This window comes from Strix aluco, chromosome 3, assembly GCF_031877795.1.
Source record: "Strix aluco isolate bStrAlu1 chromosome 3, bStrAlu1.hap1, whole genome shotgun sequence".
Lineage (NCBI taxonomy): Eukaryota > Metazoa > Chordata > Aves > Strigiformes > Strigidae > Strix > Strix aluco.
The window spans coordinates 38,025,037-38,046,509 of NC_133933.1; the positions used below are offsets into that span (position 1 = coordinate 38,025,037).

Consider the following 21,473-nt stretch of genomic DNA (forward strand, 5'->3'; position numbering starts at 1 on the left):
AATCTGGCTTCAGCAATCAAGGATAACAAGAAATGTTTCTATAAGTATGTCAGCAGCAAAAGAAAGACCAGGGAGAGCCTCCATCCCCTGCTGGATGCAGGAGGAAACATGGTAACAAGTGATGAGGAAAAGACTGAGGTGCTTAATGCCTTCTTTGCCTCAGTCTTTAGTAGCAAGACTAGTTGTACTGAGGGAATCCAGCCTCCTCAGCCAGAAGACAGAGAATGGGAGAACGACCCCCCAGCATGACTGACCGGGGAGGTCCTGACAGATTGGAAATTGGCCAATGTGATGCCCGTATATAAGAAAGGTCGGAAGGATGATCCGGGAAATTACAGGCCTGTCAGCTTGACGTCCGTGCCCGGGAAACTGATGGAGCAGCTCATCCTGAGTACCATCACACAACACGTGTGGGACAACCAGATGATCAGGCCCAGTCAGCATGGGTTTATGAAAGGCAGGTCCTGCTTGACAAATCTGATCTCCTTCTACAACAGGGCAACTTGCTTATTGGATGAGGGAAAGGCTGTGGATGTTGTTTACCTTGACTTTAGTAAGGCCTTTGACACCGTTTCCCACAGCATTCTCCTGGTGAAACTGGCTGCTCGTGGCTTGGATGGGCACACGCTTTGCTGGGTAAAAAACTGGCTGGATGGCCGGGCCCAAAGAGTGGTGGTGAACGGAGTTAAATCCAGTTGGCGGTCAGTCACGAGTGGTGTCCCCCAGGGCTCAGTTTTGGGGCCACTCCTGTTTAACATCTTTATTGATGATCTAGACGAGGGGATTGAGTGCACCCTCAGTAAGTTTGCAGATGACACCAAGTTGGGTGGGAGTGTTGATCTGCTCAGGGGTAGGGAGGCTCTGCAGAGAGACCTGGACAGGCTGGAGCGATGGGCTAAGGCCAACTGTAGGAGTTTCAATAAGGCCAAATGCCGGGTGCTGCACTTGGGCCACAACAACCCCCAGCAGCGCTACAGGCTTGGGGAGGAGTGGCTGGAGAGCTGCCAGTCAGAGAGGGACCTGGGGGTGTTGACTGACAGCCAGCTGAACATGAGCCAGCAGTGTGCCCAGGTGGCCAAGAAGGCCAATGATATCCTGGCTTGCATCAGAAATAGTGTGGCCAGCAGGGACAGGGAAGTGATCTTACCCCTGTACTCGGCACTGGTGAGGCTGCACCTCGATTACTGTGTTCAGTTTTGGGCCCCTCACTACAAAAAGGACATTGAATTACTCGAGCGTGTCCAGAGAAGGGCAACGAAGCTGGTGAAGGGTCTGGAGCACAGGTCTTATGAGGAACGGCTGAGGGAACTGGGGCTGTTTAGTCTGGAGGAGGCTGAGGGGAGACCTCATCGCCCTCTACAGCTACCTGAAAGGAGGTTGTAGAGAGATGGGGATGAGTCTCTTTAACCAAGTAACAAGTTATAGGACAAGAGGGAATGGCCTCAAGTTGCACCAGGGAAGGTTTAGACTGGATATTAGGAAGCATTTCTTTACAGAACGGGTTGTTAGGCGTTGGAATGGGCTGCCCAGGGCAGTGGTGAAGTCCCCATCCCTGGAGGTGTTCAAGAGTCAGGCTGACATAGTGCTGAGGGATATAGTGTAGTTGGGAATGGTCAGTGTTGGGTCAATGGTTGGGCTAGATGATCTTCAAGGTCTTTTCCAACCTTGATGATTCTGTGATATGCTCTTTTCTACTAATTTCTCATCAATATGCATGTAGAGACTTCTGGGTACACAATCCATGCTTTTCTCTGTGGCCAAGCTGAGGAAAAAAAAAGGAACCCTGCTAACTGAATGGCTGCATTCTAGTCAAGAAAAGTCTGGCCTAAAATTGTGACATAACAAGTTTGCATCGACAAATTATTCAAGCACTTTAGAACCAGTACTGCAGTGGGAGCAACTTTTTATTAGAAATAACTTGCTTGGCAAAGAAAAAAAGCAATCCAATAATATCTAATAAATAGAACTAGCCTGTATATTGGCAATATATTCTTCAACAGAAGAGGAATATTTGTATCCACCCAGCTTTAGGCATTCAAACTCATGTTGTAATAACACAAACAGCTGTACTGGTTAAGCAAACTCCACTCTTCACTTACTGTCATGTCGTCTTATCCCTAGAGAGTCTCCTGCACAGTCCCAATAAAAGAAATTCAAGTAGCTTCATGGTGAACTTAAAGAGAGGAATTGACCTGGATGAAACCCCCTCAGAAAACACACCTACTTTTTGGGCTGGGAAAAAGCAGCTGGGGGTGGGGTCAGTGATTTCTTAAGCAGGCAGTGCTGCTGAAAATATGTTCATCAAATTAGTACAGTCATAAGAGGTTCAGGAAGTGTTATATACAGTGAGTAAATAGGGAAAGGACACTGTAAAGAGTGGTTCAGAGCAGCTATGCTAGGCTACAGTTTTAAGTCACTGTTTGGAGGAATCATTTTCTAGTAAGTGCAGAGTTTACAGATATTTGCCTCCTCATGTAAACATGTCATTCATCTGACAAAATGTAAACATCTCTAAAAAAAATTTGCATCCGTCTGGTTTTCCAGATTTCCTTTATACTCATAGAAATCATAGAATGGTTTGGGTTGGAAGGGACTTTAAAGATCATCTAGTTCCAACCCCCCTGACATGGGCAGGGACACCTCCTACTACCTCAGGTTGCTCAAAGCCCCCTCCAACCTGGCCTTGGACACTTCCAGGGATGGAGCATCCACAGACTCTCTGAGCAACCTGTTCCAGTGCGTCACCACCCTCACAGTAAAGAATTTCTTCCTTATATCTAATCTAAATCTACCCTCTTTCACTTTAAAGCCATTACCCCTCATCCTATCACTACACTCCCTGATAAATAGTCCCTCCCCATCTTTCCTGTAGGCCCCCTTTAAGTAGTGGAAGGTTATAAGGTCTGCCTGGAGCCTTCTCTTCTCTGGGCTAAACAACCCCAACTCTCTCAGCCTGTCCTCATAAGGGAGGAGCTCCAGCCCCCAGATCATCTTCGTGACCTCCTTTAGACCTGCTCGAGCAGGTCCGTGTCTTTCTTATACTGGGGGCCCCAGAGCTGGACACAGCACTGCAGGTGGGATCTCACAAGAGCAGAGTAGATGGGGAGAATCACCTCCCTCGACCTGCTGGTCACAATTCTCTTGATGCAGCCCAGGATACAATTGCCTTTCTGGGCTGTGAGCGCACATTGCTGGCTCATAGTCAATTTTCCATCCACTACTACTCCCAAATCCTTCTCCGCAGGGCTGCTCTCAATTCACTCATCATCCAGCCTGTATTTGTGCTTGGGATTGCCCCAACCCGTGTGCAGGACCTTGCACATGTCCATTGAACGTCCTACTCATTGAAGAAAAATGGCCATTTCAAAGGAAGTATTTAAATCTTCAGGTTAACATGTAAAATAGATCAGATGAATTGACTCTACAATAATTCTTTCCTGAGTAGAAAGGGAGTATGGATGTTTAGTTCTGATGCAGATGTTTATATTGCAGACATCTAAAGTCAGGTTAGATAATTCGTCTCTAAAAGTTTATAGTCAAGTGATGTGAACAGTCCCCGGAAGTTAATTTTCATTTATGCTACAGTCATGGTACAGTACACAAATCATGGCAAATTACTTTATAATGAACAAAAATACAATTTACCTATATCTGATAACTATTTTGTACTGTCACAGCATTAGATAATATCCATGTATAAACGCAAACTAACTGTAGAAGCCTCATATAATAAAAAACCTCAAAAGGTATAAGTGAAGTGATGTACACAGCCAGCAAAGAACATTCTTTTCTTTAACTGATGAAGGAATAACAGAAAAAAATTTAGTTTAAAAAGTAAAATTGTGATGACACATTTGCCTGCAAGAGCATGTGTATCGTATTTGCCATATCAGGTCTGTTTTCTGTAACATGAAAATAGAAGTATGATAAATTGAACATTGACAGTCAGTTAGTGAAACGGGCAGAATAAATAAAAGTTATTCATATAATATTTGCTCTTATTTTAACATATTTAAAATTTATTGAAAAAAATTAAATACCTTTTTAGTAGCTTCAAGTTCTGCTATATAATGTTGAAGAATACAACCAACTATACGTACTGTTTCTTCTTGAAGGCATGGCATTCTCAGATTTTGAAACCTGTATTAAAAATGAGTATGCAAAATTACATTTCTAAGACACAAATCATTCTTTTTTTTTAATTTATTTTGGGGTACATGAACATTATGTAAAATGAAAGAAGCACAAATTTATGAAATGCTTCTGGATCTGCTTTGTACAATTTTAAGCAAGCTGAAGAGTTGTGCCCTGGTGGTTTTTGCTGTTATTGTTGCTATTGTGTTTTTTTAAGGTTGTTCTTTTAGTATCCTCTTTTATATACAAAATAAACTGTAATGGAATTAAGAAACAGGAGAATATATTGGTTCATGTAAGAAAGCTAAAATATATCTTTTATGATGATTACATGGTTCAGGACACCAAGAATGAAAAATTCTTGATTAGGCCCTATGCTCTAAAATTAGGTGTTATTTAAATTGTGCTAATCAGTAATTTGAAGTTACTTTGAAGTATTTTAAAATGTAATTGCCAATACCTTTGAAGTAACTGAAGTGCATGCTGTGAAGACAAAATTCTCCCAAAACAGGTACGCATAAATGTCTGTATCTGTATCTAAAGAATATATAATTTAATATAGTTTTTCTAGTCATATAATAGTATTTTGATGTCTGACAATTTCTTAACATAGTAGCATTAGAAATTATTACCGCTTAAAGCACAGAATAGCAGCCTTCACTGGTCTATGCTTAATATAATCAATAAATAGCTAGCATTGGTCAAGTAATCCCTTAAAATGCCATGCAATTTTAGCAAAGAATCAAATCATGTATTGAAACCAGTTGCAGCTTTGTTCTGCCCAAAATCTAACCACATGTCTCCAGGTTAATAAACCACCTCCATGTAGATCATTCTCTCAGGTCTCATAATTTTTGTCATTTTGGCTGCAGAGGGACTGATCTTCAGTGAGGACTGTAAGATATATTTTACAGCTTCCTTTGGAAGGAGGAGAAAGAATGGAAAAAGCCTCCCTCCAGACAAACACAAACTCTATGCTCTTTGGAAAAAGGACAATGTAGCCTATTCACAGTCCAAAGTCTCACTGACATTCAGAGAGATACTGAGCAAGTAGTGATGAGATTCTTCCCCAAGTTATAGGTAGCAATATTATTTACCTCTAAACCTTCAATATTTGCCATGAAGTTCACAAAATCCACATCAAATTCTGTTTTTCGTGGATCAAGGATGTCATGTTGGGTTTTTTGAATATTTTGGTAAATAGTTTTGAATTTTACTGCCATAATATCTATCCCTTCGATGGTAGACAGACTCAGTGCACAAAAAGTTTGTACTACAGTTATCATCTCTGTAATCTGAAATATAAACATTATATTCATGCTCATAACAAAGTATTTGTTACTTCCTCTGCAAACTAAAACCTGAGTAAAATAAAACAATAGCTACTTCTCTAACTACTTCATTCAGAAATGTGTTGCTTCTGAGCTTCAAGTCAGCTATCTTCAACTGAGCACAGTTAATTCAGTTTTCAGCATCAGTTCTCACCATAACCCCATACAAAGTAAAATCATCTTCATTTTTTTTATGGTAGAGAGTTTCTTTTTTAGATTCAATAGGGTAATATGGAAAAAAAAGTTAAAAAATAACAAACACATACTGATGACACAAAGAGATTTCACAGAATAAAAAACCCAACCATACCAATTAGTATATATACTGCATGATAAGGAAAAACATCGAAGACTTACAGAATTCCTACCCTGTGATGACTGCCCTATTATCCTCTTATCCCTTGTCTGACCTTATTCTGCACCAAGGAGCACCTCTTATCTTTTCCATGCAAACTCTATAAATGCTAATTTTAAATCATTTCATTGGGTCAGCAAGCTAAATGTTAAGACCACACCAAGCAGTAGAATCATCTGAACTGTGTTTGACAGTAACAGGAGGTTTTAATACCTTAGGATACCATTCAAAAAAGCACAGGTGTCTTAATTTTAACATAATTTTAAACCTCCTAAAAAAATGATCTAAGTCTAGATCAATTAGATCATTTCTCTCCATGCAAACAGAGAAAAATCAACAATTTCAGAAGGACATTGGGAGGTAATTTTCTAAAGTACTGGGATGACTTAGTCTGTGGAGGCGCCTAATTTCTCTCAATAACGAGTTACAAATTCCTTCACAGGATGATTAAGAGCATGTTTGTTGACAAGCGTCCACTTTGTAAGCTGTTCTTTGGAGAAGCCCTTCTTCTCTGCAGATAATAACAGCACACAGTATACTCACTTTTTCTAATCTCCTACAAAAAGCTTCAGATTTTCCAAAAATGTACATTTCTGATACTTCAAATGTCTTCTCTCCTAGAGTTTCCAAAATCTCTTGCTTTGTTTCATGAAAGCATTTCTGATATTTTTTCAATAGAAACATGCAGCCCTAAAAAGGAATAAATACTATATTCATTATGCTATGTTTATGGGCGAGAGACTGGAGAACAAACCTACTGTCATTCCAAAGTGATCAATCTTCACTGAATCCAGTTTCAGTCAACAGGCAGTAATGACTTAGGTACAGTGGTTTTCTTTCAGTATGTGTAGCATATGTTTGCAACAGTACAGTACAGTAAAAGACAACACCGGGAAATGAGTCACCAAAAAAAGAACAAGAAAGTTTTAGTTCTTGTTAAGTAAAGAGTGGTTTAGAGGCCAGCGAAGAGCAGGTGATGACCCCTGCTCTAAAGGAGACAGTTGAATATTAAGAAAAGCCATTAGCTTAATTAAGAATGGTCAGACTGTCCTCTAGATAAGGATAGAATTTGGCATAACAGGGTAGTCCATTTGGAACTCCCAGGGGACTTAAAGGAAATTGGTTATACAAATTAATATGTGTTGACAAATCTGAGTTAAAGTGAGATTGCAGAATAATCCATCTTTCTCAGTCGATTATTTACTTAAAATACTAAGACCTTAACAGATGTAAAAATAATGACTGGTGAAGTCTATAATCATTGGAATACAAAATTTTCTGCCAGTTCTTGGAAAACAGAAAGCAGATTTTATCACAATATACTGGCAGTCACCAGGCTGTCTGAATATAGGTATATATAACAATTGGCTATGAATTACAGGAAATTAAAAAAGGTCCTCATTGAAAGGAATGTTCAGATCTTCAAGAATATACAGATACCAGATATAAGACTGATCACCATGATTAGAAATTGGGCTTGTATTTCTCTCATAGAATAATGAGTGCTTACCAGCTATAGAACAGTCACAAGATGATCTCAATGAAACAGATGAATTATTAGAATTATATCATCCTGTCAGGTCAGGAGAGATACATTCAACAGATTTTCTTTTGTACCTCTAGACCTAATTTTTACAGGACTATGAAATCCTCTGCCTTTCTGGGTGAGATAGGAAGTCAGTAGCTGAAGTCTGATAAAGGAAAGGGTAGAAATGAAGTCAGTATTGGCAACCCGCAACCCCACAGCTGGATGTATTTTGCCATGGCATATTGCATGTGTTTAATTTGTTCTTAATAAGTCACCATCAGCTGTGGAAGAGGAAGACTCAGCACTGAACTTTCATGGCATGCCAAGGAAATTTGGTATTGGAAGAAGCTACTGTAATAAAGTGGGAGGTTATTCAAATACCAGGTTCCCCATGGTAGAGGAAGCTGTACTGTATCAGATACCCTTGAGAGGGAAGAATGTGGATTATGCAGGATGACAAAATTCCTTGATCGCACATATGATGAAGATGTCAATTCCAAGGTCAGTGATGGAGCACCCTGATAAAGATGAGCCCATTCTAATTTCAACAAATGGCAGTGGGCTAAAAAATGGAAAAAAAATCAAAGCATCATGAAAAAAAACAGTAAAGAGGTGTGAAGTACTTGATACATATTGATAATGGACTTCCTTGTGAATATCAATAGGTAATCAGTAGGTTTCATACGTAAATAATAAGATACCAAAATACAAACCTGAATTTTTCCAATGACTGTTGATGTCTCCTGTTCCCAGACACTAGACAAGCCACCATCTGTAATATATGCTCTACATGCTGTGACCATTTGATTTGTAACCTAGCACAGACAAATGAAAACAAGTAGGTCTCAAGCTTATAAGGAAATGTGACTGTTTTGCAAAAGCTATCAAAATTCCCAAATGCATATATTAGTACTATCAGAGTTTGGATAAATTTCAGCTGTGGGAATAATGGTGGCTAAATAATATATGTAATACACATGACAAACACCCTATAAAAAGTCTTAAAACACTCCCAGAGAAGCATTTGTAAGTACTATAAGTCCAGTAATACATATGTATAAACACAGAATGTCATCAACCATAACTCAAGAACAAAGAAGTTATGACAACATAAGTAAAGAATAGTTAGAGTTAAATATTTACACTTCGTAGTGTGTGCATCCTTATTTAAAAGCTGCCATTAAAGAATTCTCTATCCTAGCAGTATGTCTTTACCTTGGTCTCCCATCTATGAAAAGGAGAGAATATTCTTCTACTTGTCAACCACAAAAATCCAAAGTTTGTAATGACAGAAGGAGAGAGAGGAGTACAGGACTGAATGCAGATATAGAAAACACATCACAGAGAAAAGCTACAGGTAGATAATCTTTTTTATGTATTAAATAAAGTGAACAATTCAAAACAGTTCTCCTGACACATTATTGTAAGCATGTCTTAAGAATCCCTTACTGAATAAAGATTGAAAACTGCCACACCAAAGGCAGCCTCACACTGTAATACAATGACTGGTGAAGTTGTAGATAGGACCTCCAGTGTCACCTCTGATGATCTTTAAATGGAAGCAAATACTAAGGGGGACCTTAAGACACTGAATTAGAGTAAAGCTTTTTCCTTGCTATTTTTTAGTACAGCTTCATGTAACCAGTTTGTTATTAGCCCCTGTAGTGAAATGCTCAATCCCTTAGACCATTAAATAATAGCCATTATCAAGTGTCAGTACATAAACATCATATAAAAAAACCCCTTACATAACAGGCAACATAACATCGCTGCATAATCCATACCTAACATCTGATGTATGGAAAGCAGTCCCAGCCATGGATAAATATAGCCTCAAAAAAGCATGTATTTCTTAATACCCTAGTTCAAATTGAGTTGTAACAAAACCTTACACTAAAACCAGAGGTGTTAAAAAAAAAAAAAAAAGGGTCTATTATGAATTTCCCCATGTATACTTATTGGATGTGTGTATTTTAGTTATAAAGGATTTCTTTCTTCTAAAACCATTACAAAAAGCATATTTTCCTGCAGTGAATACCTGGAATCTGCAAAAGACATTGGTATGACTACCTAGCTGGTCTTAATTTTCATTTTAAGGTGGCAAAGATTATGACCTGAGATTCAATTAACTTTTGAAGTATGATTTGCTTCTGAAAACAGACATCTTTTGTCTTTCGCACCTTTTGGAGAAATAGCCTAGTCAGACTGACAGCCATCTGCTTAATCAGGTCTTCAAGGCTGGCATACAAGATCTTTGCGGATTCAGTGACTTAAGAAACAACCGTGCAGATTAATTCAGATCAGGAGATTAATCAAGAAGAAAAAAAATTAATTCTGCTGAACCAAGAATAACAACAAAGTTTCCTCCAGAAAACAAGTTTCTAATCCAAATTCAATCCTCCCCTGATTAACAGACTTCCTTTCCTGTGGAGACACCCACTATTTATTACCATTTTAAACAAATGTCCTACTGATTTAAACAAAATGAGGGGTTTTTTTCCTGAAAAATCACATAATTTTTTATAATTAATATTATACTTAATATAGTTACCTTTATAAACAATGATGTCATTCTCTCAGAAGTATTGTAATATTTAGAAACACTGTGAATCATCCGTATAGCATTTATCAAGTTTGGTATTCCATGTGTCATTGATACCTTAAAGAAGAGTTTTGAGAAAATTTTACTTTCTATTCTTAGCAACTATATTTCCATTCTATTGACAACTTCTAAATTACATTTTTCCCTAAATTACATGAACCAATCTTCAAAATGCTATGGCATCTTACAAAAGGTTTCTTATGACAAAAAAAGTTAATCACGCTCAATAAATTTTTAAACCTCAACTAATAAAACCAATACAATTCTTAGATGATTTTGTGAGAAATCAGATTAAAGATATTAATATGAATATTTTTAATATGCTACTTTGATGATCAAAATTGAACACTGATTTGAAAAGTACAGGTTGCATTTTTTTGGCACCAAAGGAAGTATTCTGGCAGCTGACAGTGGCTGTCTGTGATTAATGCTTTTGTTTTCCTTCAAGTACAGCTGTTAAATATTCTCTGCAATTACATTGTGATTACAATCATTACACAAAATATTTCATTCAGACATTTCCCAAAACTCATGAAATAATTGTCACAATGTTAATCTCATTAATGAGTGCCTAATTCATTCAATAATCATATGAAACATCTAAATCTTTCATCTTTAATGAAATCAATGTTCAGATCATTAAAATCAAACCATGGTATTACAAGTGTTCTGCAATTCAATCACTTCCAAAGTATTTTGGAAAAAAAGAAAAAAAAAGGTAAAAAACGATAATTCATTAACATTATCAATGACTTATCAGAGTTGCAATTCTGCATATCAAGAAAAAGTAATTTCGACTGTCAACCCTCAACAGCCAAGCTCCTGGAATTAATCAACTCTGGGCTTCAAACTCAAAGTAAACACACTAATACTGTGGATAGGCATAGCAGGCATCTGCATTTGGCAGAAGAGTGTGAAAGAAAGGCTATATGATATAAACATAGTCCTCAGTATCCACATGCTTTCATCACTCTCCCATCCCCCCCACCCCCACCCCCCCCCAGAATGGAATCAGGAGATTCTGAGTCTACCAGTTTTCTTTTTTAATCCTTGACAAAAAATAAACTCCTGAATACTGGACTGTATAGAGATTTCTCTTATTCAAAGCACCAAGTTAAACACTCAGTCAAAATTTTCATATAATAACCCACTTCAGCTACAAATGTGTGATACTGCATACACTAAATGCCATATTTTATGCACACACTAAATATATTAAATCTGCATGTACTCCATTCCTAATCCACTAATATTTTAAACACTTTTCAATATCAGATATTAAATTCAACTCAATTCAGAATGTAGTTCTTTTTAAAAACATGGTATATGTCATTTTTAAACTGCATACCATAGAAAATCCTACCTAAATTATCTTGACCTCTGGAACACTGTTACAAGAAATGACACAAAAATTCAGATTTATCCAAATTGTTCCAGATTAAACAAAGAATTATAGTTAACTATCCTGCATTAGTAAAATGATGAACTCTTTAATGGGTTTCCACCCACAAATGTCTGTCTGTTTAAGATAAACTTCTCCATGAAGCAGCTCATCATTATGGCCTGGTACCTGGCACCCTCTAGTGATAATCTGGAGATTTGAAGACAAACAGCATTTTAGTAACAGTTTATCATACTCCTCTCTTCTACTATTCCATGCAGTATCGGTCCTATGCCATGTATTATCACAGAACTTTTGCTTCCCCTCAGTTAAAACGTTGAAGTAGGATCCTAAGCAGCCAGCAGTTAAGAAGAAATGCAACACCTCCTGACAGAGGACAGGAGGCAGGTAGGACCAAAACAAGGAGGACTAAAATCCAAAGCAGAACAAGCAATTTTTCCTAGGGTATTTCCTCCTTTCAACTTATTCTGCAACAGCCATTAGAAACATATACCTGCTATAATAATTAGTAATTAATATTAAACTTAATAACTGTTACCTTGAACTAGGACTCACTAGTCTACAAGGACAACCAATTATTTAAATTCTGACTAGCTCGTACTTCTGCAAGTAGAATCAGCTAATACCATTTTCAGTATCAAAATATTAATTTACACATTTAGGACTTCATTACGTTTCATTATTCTCTATATAACTGAAATTTTGGTATTTTGGTTACAGCTGTGTGATTATTCATTAATACATGGAATTTTCAATGAAAGACATATTTTGAGATTCTTGTATTATAAAATATGTACCTGTTTTAGCTAATTTTAAAAATAATGTTGGCAGCAGGACTGACTTACTAGGCAATCATATGTATTTATGTTTATTGATAAAATACATATTTTAAAATACATTCTATGTAATATAGAATAAAGTAATTCTTTAACATTTAGCTTGAAAGGTATTTAGAAGAAAAATCAGAAAAATAGAAAAGTAAATTAGAAAATACTACTTTCAAGAAAATACAAAGAAGATTTCTTTTGCCCTGGACATTCTTTAAACATAGTTTAGGTATTTACATATACTGATGAAAGGCATACTTACAAAATCATAGTTGTAAAGTGGCTGACAAACATTTTCAAGTGTGCGTAAGTATTTCACATTATCTTTCGATTCATTTGCTGCATCTGTGATTCTAGCATCTAACTCTTGCCACATCTAGAAGGAAAACAGAACTGTGGAAAACTTCATGCATAGTGAACTATTTCTTTAGCTTGCACTGATTTGCCAGAAGTAAACCTTGGTAAATTATTTTTAAAATGCATTGTCAAAGCAGGCATTAAAAGCTAGTTTCATTTATGATAATTTTTGTCTGTATCTCTAAAAACAGCTTGTTCTTTCTCTTAATATTTTAAGCACACCAGCACCATATCTAAATTTTCCTCTCTTAATTCTCCTCAAGAAATCTCTCTTAGATGCAATAAGACAAAATAAATACCAAAGCTTTGTCTACTACAGTAAAAAACACAAAAATTACCCTTAGTAGTTTAGAATGTCCAACATTCAGAACATTAATGACAGCTTTGCAGTTTGGTCCTTTGATTTGCTCAATAATAAAATTAAATTTAGCAGACATGCATTTCCAGTGTTCTAGCTCAGTCAGTGGACCTGAATCATCAGCTTCTTTCCTCACCTGCTTACTCTCAATCAGAACCTGCAACCAATTTGGAAAAAAAAAAAAAAAAAAAAAAAAAGTTTACTATAGAGAATAGACAAATCATTATAAAGAAGAAGAATCACTCTGAGGATACTAACTAAAAAAGGAACAAGCTTGCAGTTATTGACGTATGAAAATGAAGGCAACTAGTACATGAGTTCAACTGCTGTCATAAACTGGGTGAATCTCTGTATATACCCATATTTTTTAAATTGAAATCTATGGATTGAAATGCAGCAAATGTAACTTCATTTGAAAAAAACTTGAAGATCTGTTTTAATAAAAACATTAAATATCAGATGTAAAGTCATAAATGTACTCATTTGTATGTTGATAAACATGCAGTCAGCTCTTTTTACACATCTTTTGAATTTTTATTCCTGTTAATTAAACACACTAAAGATAGTATGCCCTTATAACTAGAGTATGTCTCAGTCTACACAGATTCTGTATTTTTACAAAGGGTTCCGTACTTTATTGTGAAAGTCTCACACACTAATTTCTGTGATAACTGAGACCTTACCGTGTAAGATTTACACAGGATAAAAAAAGCCCTACTGGGCCTGGTCCTTTCCAAGAGTAGTATCTCATACCATGACTGCCAGCAGAAACTTAACAGGTAATGTATAGAGTATACCTAACTGTGTATATATGTGGTCCTCACCAGTGTTATTACCTCTCCACGCTTCTGTCCTCTCCTTACTGTTTGTGTATTAACTGTTCAGAAACTCTTATTCTTGCTAGACTGTAAGTTCCTAGGGATAAGCACTACCTATTTAACTTCAGTTGTGCATAGAAATGAAGCACTTCTCTTACTCAGGTGGAGATGCAGCTGAAGCCTTCAGATAACTTCAGGCAAGTCTCATATATCCTTTATAAATATCTATCCATATTCCTGCTGGATTGATATGTTAAAACAACAATTTACCTGTTCAATTTGTCTATACCATATCATAAGTACTTCTTCTAGCTGGTGAACCATGTCAGGATTATTAGCTGCTGCAGTTATTTTCTCAAAGGACTGGAGTTTAGAAAAATTAATGTAATCTATTTTTTTCAACTCAACAGTTCCTTCAATGCTTATTATAGCCCCTATAAAAAAAAACAAAAAAACAAAAAAACAAAAAAACACCAAACACAAAACACGATTAAAATATAGAACCCGTTAAGACTCTAAAAATAATTTCTACAGTGTAAGCAATTTTAATTTGGGAATATATATCTGCAATCAGTGTTGTTTCAATATAATAGCCATTTTACTGCACTCACATAAAGCAGAAAATTCTTATTTTAAATCCAATATTCCTCAAAAGTTACATCTCACTCCAGTATTTTCTTAAGTAAATAATCTACCCATGTATTTATTATGCAAGTACTTGATCATTTTATTTTTCCTTGCAGAATGTGAAAAGTTCCTTAACTATGTGCTACTGCCTAAACGTAAATTTTTAAGTAGAATTCCTCTAGTATGATGCTTCCTAAGTGCAATGCTTACCTTCTAAAAATGAAAGGTATCTGTTAACTGTTTCCACAAAATTCTGTTTGTCTTTTGTATTCTGTTTGGTCTGACTTAAAGCACCCCAATTATTTGTTGCAAGGATAGCAGGTAGAAAAATCTTTTCTATTATATTCCTAACACCACGTAGCAGTCCTTCAGTGGCATCCAAAACACCAAAGAATATATCCTGCATTGTAACAGAATGGTTGTTAGTAATGCAGTAACTTAGACTGGAAACAGGATTATAAAATCAGTGTATTTTTTTTTTATAAAGGCACTCCAATTTGCCAATGAAAACTTTAATTTAAGGAGACAAAATCTTAGCAAAATACTGATACATACAACATGACCATAAGATACTGTTTTCAATAAAAAAGGGAAGTCAGTAATGTTTTAATACAGTTTTAAAAGGCTAACAGGTTATATTTTTTTCCCTATCATACAGGAAGTCTGGAAATTTTTAAACAGTACAGAGCAATTAAAAATATTCTAAATGTCCCCATCTACAATTAGGTACTAAGTAATGAAATGCAAGTAGCAAAAATGCTCTGAATGTCCATATCTGAAATTATATTAGAAGCTATTATCTGACTGAATGTATATTACTTTGGATCAGATGAAATTTTTGTCTACCCTCCAAAAATAAACTTTACAGGTTCTGACTATTTTTAATATTCCAATACTTTAAATGTCCTCCAAATCAGAAAATACTTCATGTAACAAACTTCCTAGAACATAAATTTCATTTTCTCATCACTTCAGGAAGGAATTTAATGCAAAAGTAATATTTATGACCAATATTGAGACTCTTGATAAATACAGCTCTTGTATCTTCTAATAGTGCTTTTCCCCCTTCACCTTCTCAGCTCTCAAAAGGAATAAACCACTTTAAATATACAATATAAAGTATAAAAATTAATAATTGATTTTCTGTCTGAAGAATCATATTAATTAGAAGATACATATATAGGACTGATTCTTATCAATTTAAAGTCCCTTGAGTACTGCCAAACTATTAAGATACGTAGCGATAGATGAGAATCAAGTCCGCACTTATCTAAGAATTTGTCTTGTAAAGCAGAAAAACTCACGCTACATAATTTACATGGGTTAAACGTGTATTTCACACATTCAGAGACACATAAAAGAGAAAGGAAAGGTATAAATAAACTTTTCCTCTCCTGGTATCTGCAATAAAGCTTTCTCAGTGAGTCCTCGTTTAGAGATTTTGATCACATCTATAAATGTACTTAGTGGCTTTAACCTCATCAAAAACAGCAAGGAGAATGAGGAATTAATGTAAAGCTGACTTCTTTAACAAGACTTCTGTAAGACACTGAATTCACAAGATAACTTGAGTATTTGCTGAAGTAGTACAGCTATTCATTGTCTATCCAAAAAGGAGAGCAAAGGGCATGATATAGCTTAACATTCAAAAACACAGTTACCATTAACTTTAGTTATTTGACAATAGTGAAAGAACTAGTGAAACAAAAATAGCTACTTTTAAATTTTTTAGTTTTTTAAACATATGAGAGGATACCTCATGTATAGTCTTTGCATTTATAGGGCTGTCATTCTTACAACGAACAAAAAATAAGCATAGTCCTACGAATTTGTCTGGTGTATTGTCCACATACAATTGCATGATTTTACTTCCTTTTACAACTCCTGGAATCGTCCGACCACATTCTGAAATGAATTGCATAGGTGTCACTATTTTTAAAAGTAAGGGTATTATAAAATGCTTAAAATTGATATAGTGAAATAAAATTCAACATAGAAATAACTTATTTTCACCTTTTGTGTGTAAGAGAGTCAAAACCAGCAGAATTCATGGCTGTAATTAACTACACAATTAAAAGTCTACACCAAATATATAACATATGTCTTATAAAGCAGTTTTGGTGCTTCATACTGCACTGAAAAGGGAATTTGCTCAGGTCATTCATTTTGGGTTAATTTGCTGGTGACTGAGGTACTTTATTTGCATACAGCCTATCAAACAAGATGTCATGCCTAAGTGAGAAAATAGAGAATGTGAGATACCCTCAGGTCCTCTGTGGATATAATCCTATGGAATTTGACCATTTCATATAAATAGGTAATATATTCTTCATATAAATAATTATTAGGGATTTTAGATGTTAAATTCTAATTATCTACCAAGCATGTGAAAACTAAAAAAATTCAAATATTAATAATAAATGCAAATTCAGACAGGTTCTATGAAAGTACTTTCTAATAAACTGGGGTGTAACTCCTGTAAGAAAAAGTTACAACCAATTTAAGATTTCAGAAGAACTTATCTTTTTTATAGCCTTCGTTCCAAGAATGACTAAAATTGACTGAAATTTTTCTAAACAATTTGACTTGAAGCAAGCGTTTAAAATATGAATTTTCGGTCCTTATAGCAAAAGACTGCAAAATTATGAACAAGTAAAACCAGGTTTTATTCTGGGAAACTTTAAACAAAATTAACAATAGAAGGCACTATTACATCTGCCTGTATTAATATTGCTAAAAATGTACCTATTCCTGGTGCTTCTCCCTCTTGATAGAAAAGTTTCAATGTTTTGCTTCCTCCCTTGGCAAAAAAAGAATCAAAGGCTTCCAACTGTTAAATCAAAAAGTGAATACTTGTTACTCAAAATATCTTTAGGTGCCTTTAAGACATGCAAAAATATTCTGACCATGCCACTGTTTAAAGTTTTGGTGGCATGTAATGTTTATCCTCAGATATTGTGAGGAGTTACAAAACAGCATAATAGATATTTCAAATATTGCCTTCAAGTACCGAACCTGCAGACACAGGTGTCCTAGCTCCTGATAACTGTATATCAAATGTTTATGGTCTTGTCCAGTAATGCAGAGACACTGGAGAATATTCTGTCACCCACAGAGATCTGTAAGTCTAAAGCATCAACTGGAAGTAACTGGTCATAAAAGACTTAGAAACACACACAGCAGATTTGCATGACTTGACATACCCTGCTATTGCTACTCTACCCCTAAATGTAAAAGATTAATTTGTAAAAGAGGAGTAACATGACACGTGAGGATTTTACTCTGGAGATATCAATTGGCCACATTGGCTCCAAAACCTTATCATGAAGACAAAGATTTTGCTGACCTCTGGAAGGACAATGAGATCTGAGGGAGACCATGCTGCCCCATAATTAGATACCTGTCCATAAACTGGCCACCCTAAAACACTGCAGGTCTCTAGATGGCCATTTTGATTTTGTCATGTTATACAAGGTGCTTTGGATAGTAAGGATGAAAAGCTTTGAAACAAACACTGTATGTGTATGGATTATCATTCTGAAGAACTTGCATGAAATTATAGCTAGGGTTTCCAAAATCCAAATTTTCAAGCTGCCTTAGGCAATGTGTTTGTGGTAAAACCAGAATATGTGATTTAGCAGGAAGTGAACAAAGCTCTGAAAAGCACTGAAAAAAAGGTTTAGAGGACATCAGAAAGTACTGATCTAGTCAAAACCCAGCTTCTTTCACAGTCTCTGTAGTTATCTGCAAGGACGACTAACTGAACAAGATGTGGCTGGGTATCCAAACTGTCCAGCTGAAGGGCTCAACCTTGGTAGTGAGACGTCCCATCTCCTCCCCATCAAAAAAGTCAGAAATTTAGCTAGTAAGTATGTCTGGAGATGCATCACCTGTTCAAGCACAAAGCATACACCTCTAGATGTGGTATATTTCTTATGAGCATGATTTTTTCCCTAAGATAAACAAATCTAAAATCTGAATCAGAACAGTGATAGGATAATGAGTGACACCCAGGTGGACAGAATTTAAACCCATTCTTTTGAGAAGACAACATGTGTGAAAATAAAAGAAGTAAAAGCAAGACAGCTCTAGAAATGCATGTTGCACTTTCACTTTGGTTATTAGGCACTAGTGAATAACAGGGTTAAAACTGAGAAAAAGACAGAAAAAATCCCCCCCAAAATAGTGAAAGAAAAATTGGTAAAGTACTGAAAGGGCAATGACAAAAAAATCAGAAAAAGCTTCACTACTACAAAAAGCACTCCAACCTAAGAGGAAGAGAAAGGCGAACAGTAACTTTTGGGCTTGTAGGATTTTACACAGGAGGTAAAACATGAGCTATCACTGTGGCTCTTGCTTCCACAAATAGTTTGGTTCAAGTCCATGTGCTACACTCCCTGCGTGAATACACACACAGGCTAATGCTTTAAAGGGTAAAACTCATCTCACAGAGGTCAAAGACATGATATGTATATGGGAGTTTACTAACTGACAATTTCTTAAAGGACAACATTGACACAGCACCAGCAGCCTAAACAGTTTATGAATAAACTAAAACTGGAAACTGGAAAATTTCCAACCGTAAAAGTTTTCAGATAATCCTGGTGACAGCAAAAAAAAACCAAAAAACACCCAAACCAAACTAAAAAAAGTTTTAAGAACCCAAAGGTTCTCAATTGTCTTAATTAATCAAACTCAGTGTAGAACAGCAGTTTTACACAAAGTTGGCATGACCTAAAACTATATACCATTTAGAAACTGTAAAAAAAGGATTGACAACACTTAAAGCACCTATATGTTGTGTAAGCATAAGAAAACCCAGGACTGTTTAAGTACATTTTATGATATATAAGTATCAGTAAACAAACAACAAACCACATTTGGATTGGGACTAAATTTGGCTTGTAAGTGAACAGCTCAAGTTCTAGCAATTTGTTTGACCAGATGAGCCAATATCTGGCTGAATTTTGAATGCTAAGTGAAATCTAACAGACAAAAATAACATCATGCATTCAGAGAAGACAAGGGTCATATCTTTTCACACACAGCCATACTGAGTTTTGATACTCTACTAAAAGAAGAGTTCAGCTGGTTGCTCCTGTTTGTTCAAGCACTTTGAAACACTGTGAAAGACACAACACTACAGGCACACAAAGAATGACTGAGCTTTCAGAAGTTCCACAGGTTTGGGATCTACTCACTTTACAAACCCACTATCCCATCTTTTAAGCGTTCAAAAATAAATAAAGCACTCAAAACTGAAAATTATTTAATGTGTCTTTCCACATGTAATTACATTAATTAAATGGTGCAGGAGTAATCTTCCTTCTTATTACTAAATAACACTTAATTTTCAAACTGTTCCTATGAAGTTGCACATATTTTGCAGAATCTTTAGCATTTCAGTAAGGACTTGCTTAACAAATAAAAACTATCATCTTTAGAATATAATAGTGTCAGGCTGCGATGGATGAAACTTAGACCTGGTGGATGTGACAAGAACTCCTTGGGTCAAAATAACAGCAGTAATTATATTTTCTTTGAGGTAAGAAAGATGAAAAAGCCACAGTCAAAAACCCTGGGAATAGTTTCCTGGCAGATTTGCAAATAAGCTGAATGATTTAGTCAGGTATCGTTTTAGATGAGTGGTGTGCCTTATTAATCACATTTTCTGGCAGAAACAATCTAAATGATGGGTAACATTTCATATCAAAAGGGCAATCTGCTACATATTTTGACTAAAAATTCAAAACAATAAACATACACAACAGACTCACCGATGGAGCATCCAAAATCATTTCTTCCACAGTTGTTAAATCTAAACCTAGCCTGACACTGAGAACTTCAAATATGTAGTTATATGAAGCATCAACTTTCGTTCTTCGATATTCTCTTGCTTCTTTGTATCGAGCCTAAAACATTAAACGTGTCTTTCAAACTAAATATATACAAAGAGATCGCAAAAATGACCCGCTACTTAATTTGAAACTAATGCTGAAATCTACTGTCTTGTATAAAACTACACAACTGCCCTACTCTTTAAAAATGTCTAAATTTTCAGAGACTAAGAGAAGAACAAATTGTTAAGAATTATTATAAAATGTAAGGTCAACTCTGAGAAGACGTCAAGGAAAAGCAAACATTAAATATACTACAGCTAGATTGTGTTATATGTGGCCATATGAACCGGGTTTTTTTCACAATCAATATTTCAATTATTATATTAATACAAAAAGGTCACAACATCAATTTAAAACTGAAGTATCTTGAGTGGGTAAAGGTTTGCAGGAACCAAGCCGGGTACAGCTTTGCTTCAGTGTAAATTATTCACCTAATATCTCCTTCTTCCTTCCTCTATTACTTTAAAATAAAATCTTAAAATACTGCAATCATTAAAAACAAAGATTCACTTCCTACCAAGGATAATTTAATAAAAGAACTGAGTATAAACAAAGAGGAAAGAAAAAAAAAAAAAAAGGAAAATAAAATAACCAGAAACCTATTACAAGACCTGAAGTTGAATACTAAACCTGTTTTTCTTTCCAAACTTCTTGGAAGGACAGAACTCCACTAGTGCTCCGGCAAAACCTAGACAACCTTTGGCTTGCAAGAGAAAAAGACTCTTGGGAAGAAGAAAAGCTTGCTATTTGTAGAGTATGGCGAATAGATCTGGCTACAGCATCTTCTGGTGTAACAAGAGCAGGCACAGAACTCTCTGCAGTGAGATTATGCCCAGCACTATTCGCGATAGCAAGACTGGGCCCAGCATCTTCTCCAGTGTTTAATCTTTCTTTATTATTTTTTTGTACCCTCTCCATTCTGACATCTGAAATTTGGGAGGGGAAAAAAAAAAAAAGCATGTATAATAATTCCAATTTTTCAAGTCTTCCTTTTCAAGAAGATAGGAAGGAAGAGCAAGGTAGGGAATAAGAAAAAGTGAGAGCATCCCAAATCTGACTTCCCAGGTATACAAATTTAATAGTCTCATCAAGTTCTCTTCAAGTTCTTAAGATAACAAACATTTATATACATTTTAAAATAGGTTATAAATGTTAAGTTAAAGATGATTATAGGAAGATTTTTTAAAAAAATTTACCATACACTTACATTTTATGAACATCTTTCTATAACAAA

General features: G+C 35.6%; 1 protein-coding gene across 1 annotated transcript in view; it reads right to left on the bottom strand.

Moving 5' to 3' along the window:
* DNAH8 (dynein axonemal heavy chain 8) overlaps nt 1–21,157 on the bottom strand; it is a 151,476-nt gene extending 130,319 nt beyond the window's left edge. Inside the window, exons 1-14 of the mRNA XM_074820651.1 lie at nt 20,870–21,157; nt 20,117–20,251; nt 17,085–17,169; nt 16,096–16,244; nt 14,550–14,739; nt 13,983–14,146; nt 12,875–13,051; nt 12,442–12,555; nt 9,900–10,007; nt 8,062–8,163; nt 6,364–6,510; nt 5,232–5,429; nt 4,595–4,671; nt 4,041–4,140 (exon numbers count right to left, since the gene is read on the bottom strand). Of these exons, the coding sequence (XP_074676752.1) occupies nt 4,041–4,140; nt 4,595–4,671; nt 5,232–5,429; nt 6,364–6,510; nt 8,062–8,163; nt 9,900–10,007; nt 12,442–12,555; nt 12,875–13,051; nt 13,983–14,146; nt 14,550–14,739; nt 16,096–16,244; nt 17,085–17,169; nt 20,117–20,251; nt 20,870–21,157 (2,034 nt within the window). The remainder of the gene's footprint in view (nt 1–4,040; nt 4,141–4,594; nt 4,672–5,231; nt 5,430–6,363; nt 6,511–8,061; nt 8,164–9,899; nt 10,008–12,441; nt 12,556–12,874; nt 13,052–13,982; nt 14,147–14,549; nt 14,740–16,095; nt 16,245–17,084; nt 17,170–20,116; nt 20,252–20,869) is intronic.
* Nucleotides 21,158–21,473: the final 316 nt, after the last annotated feature.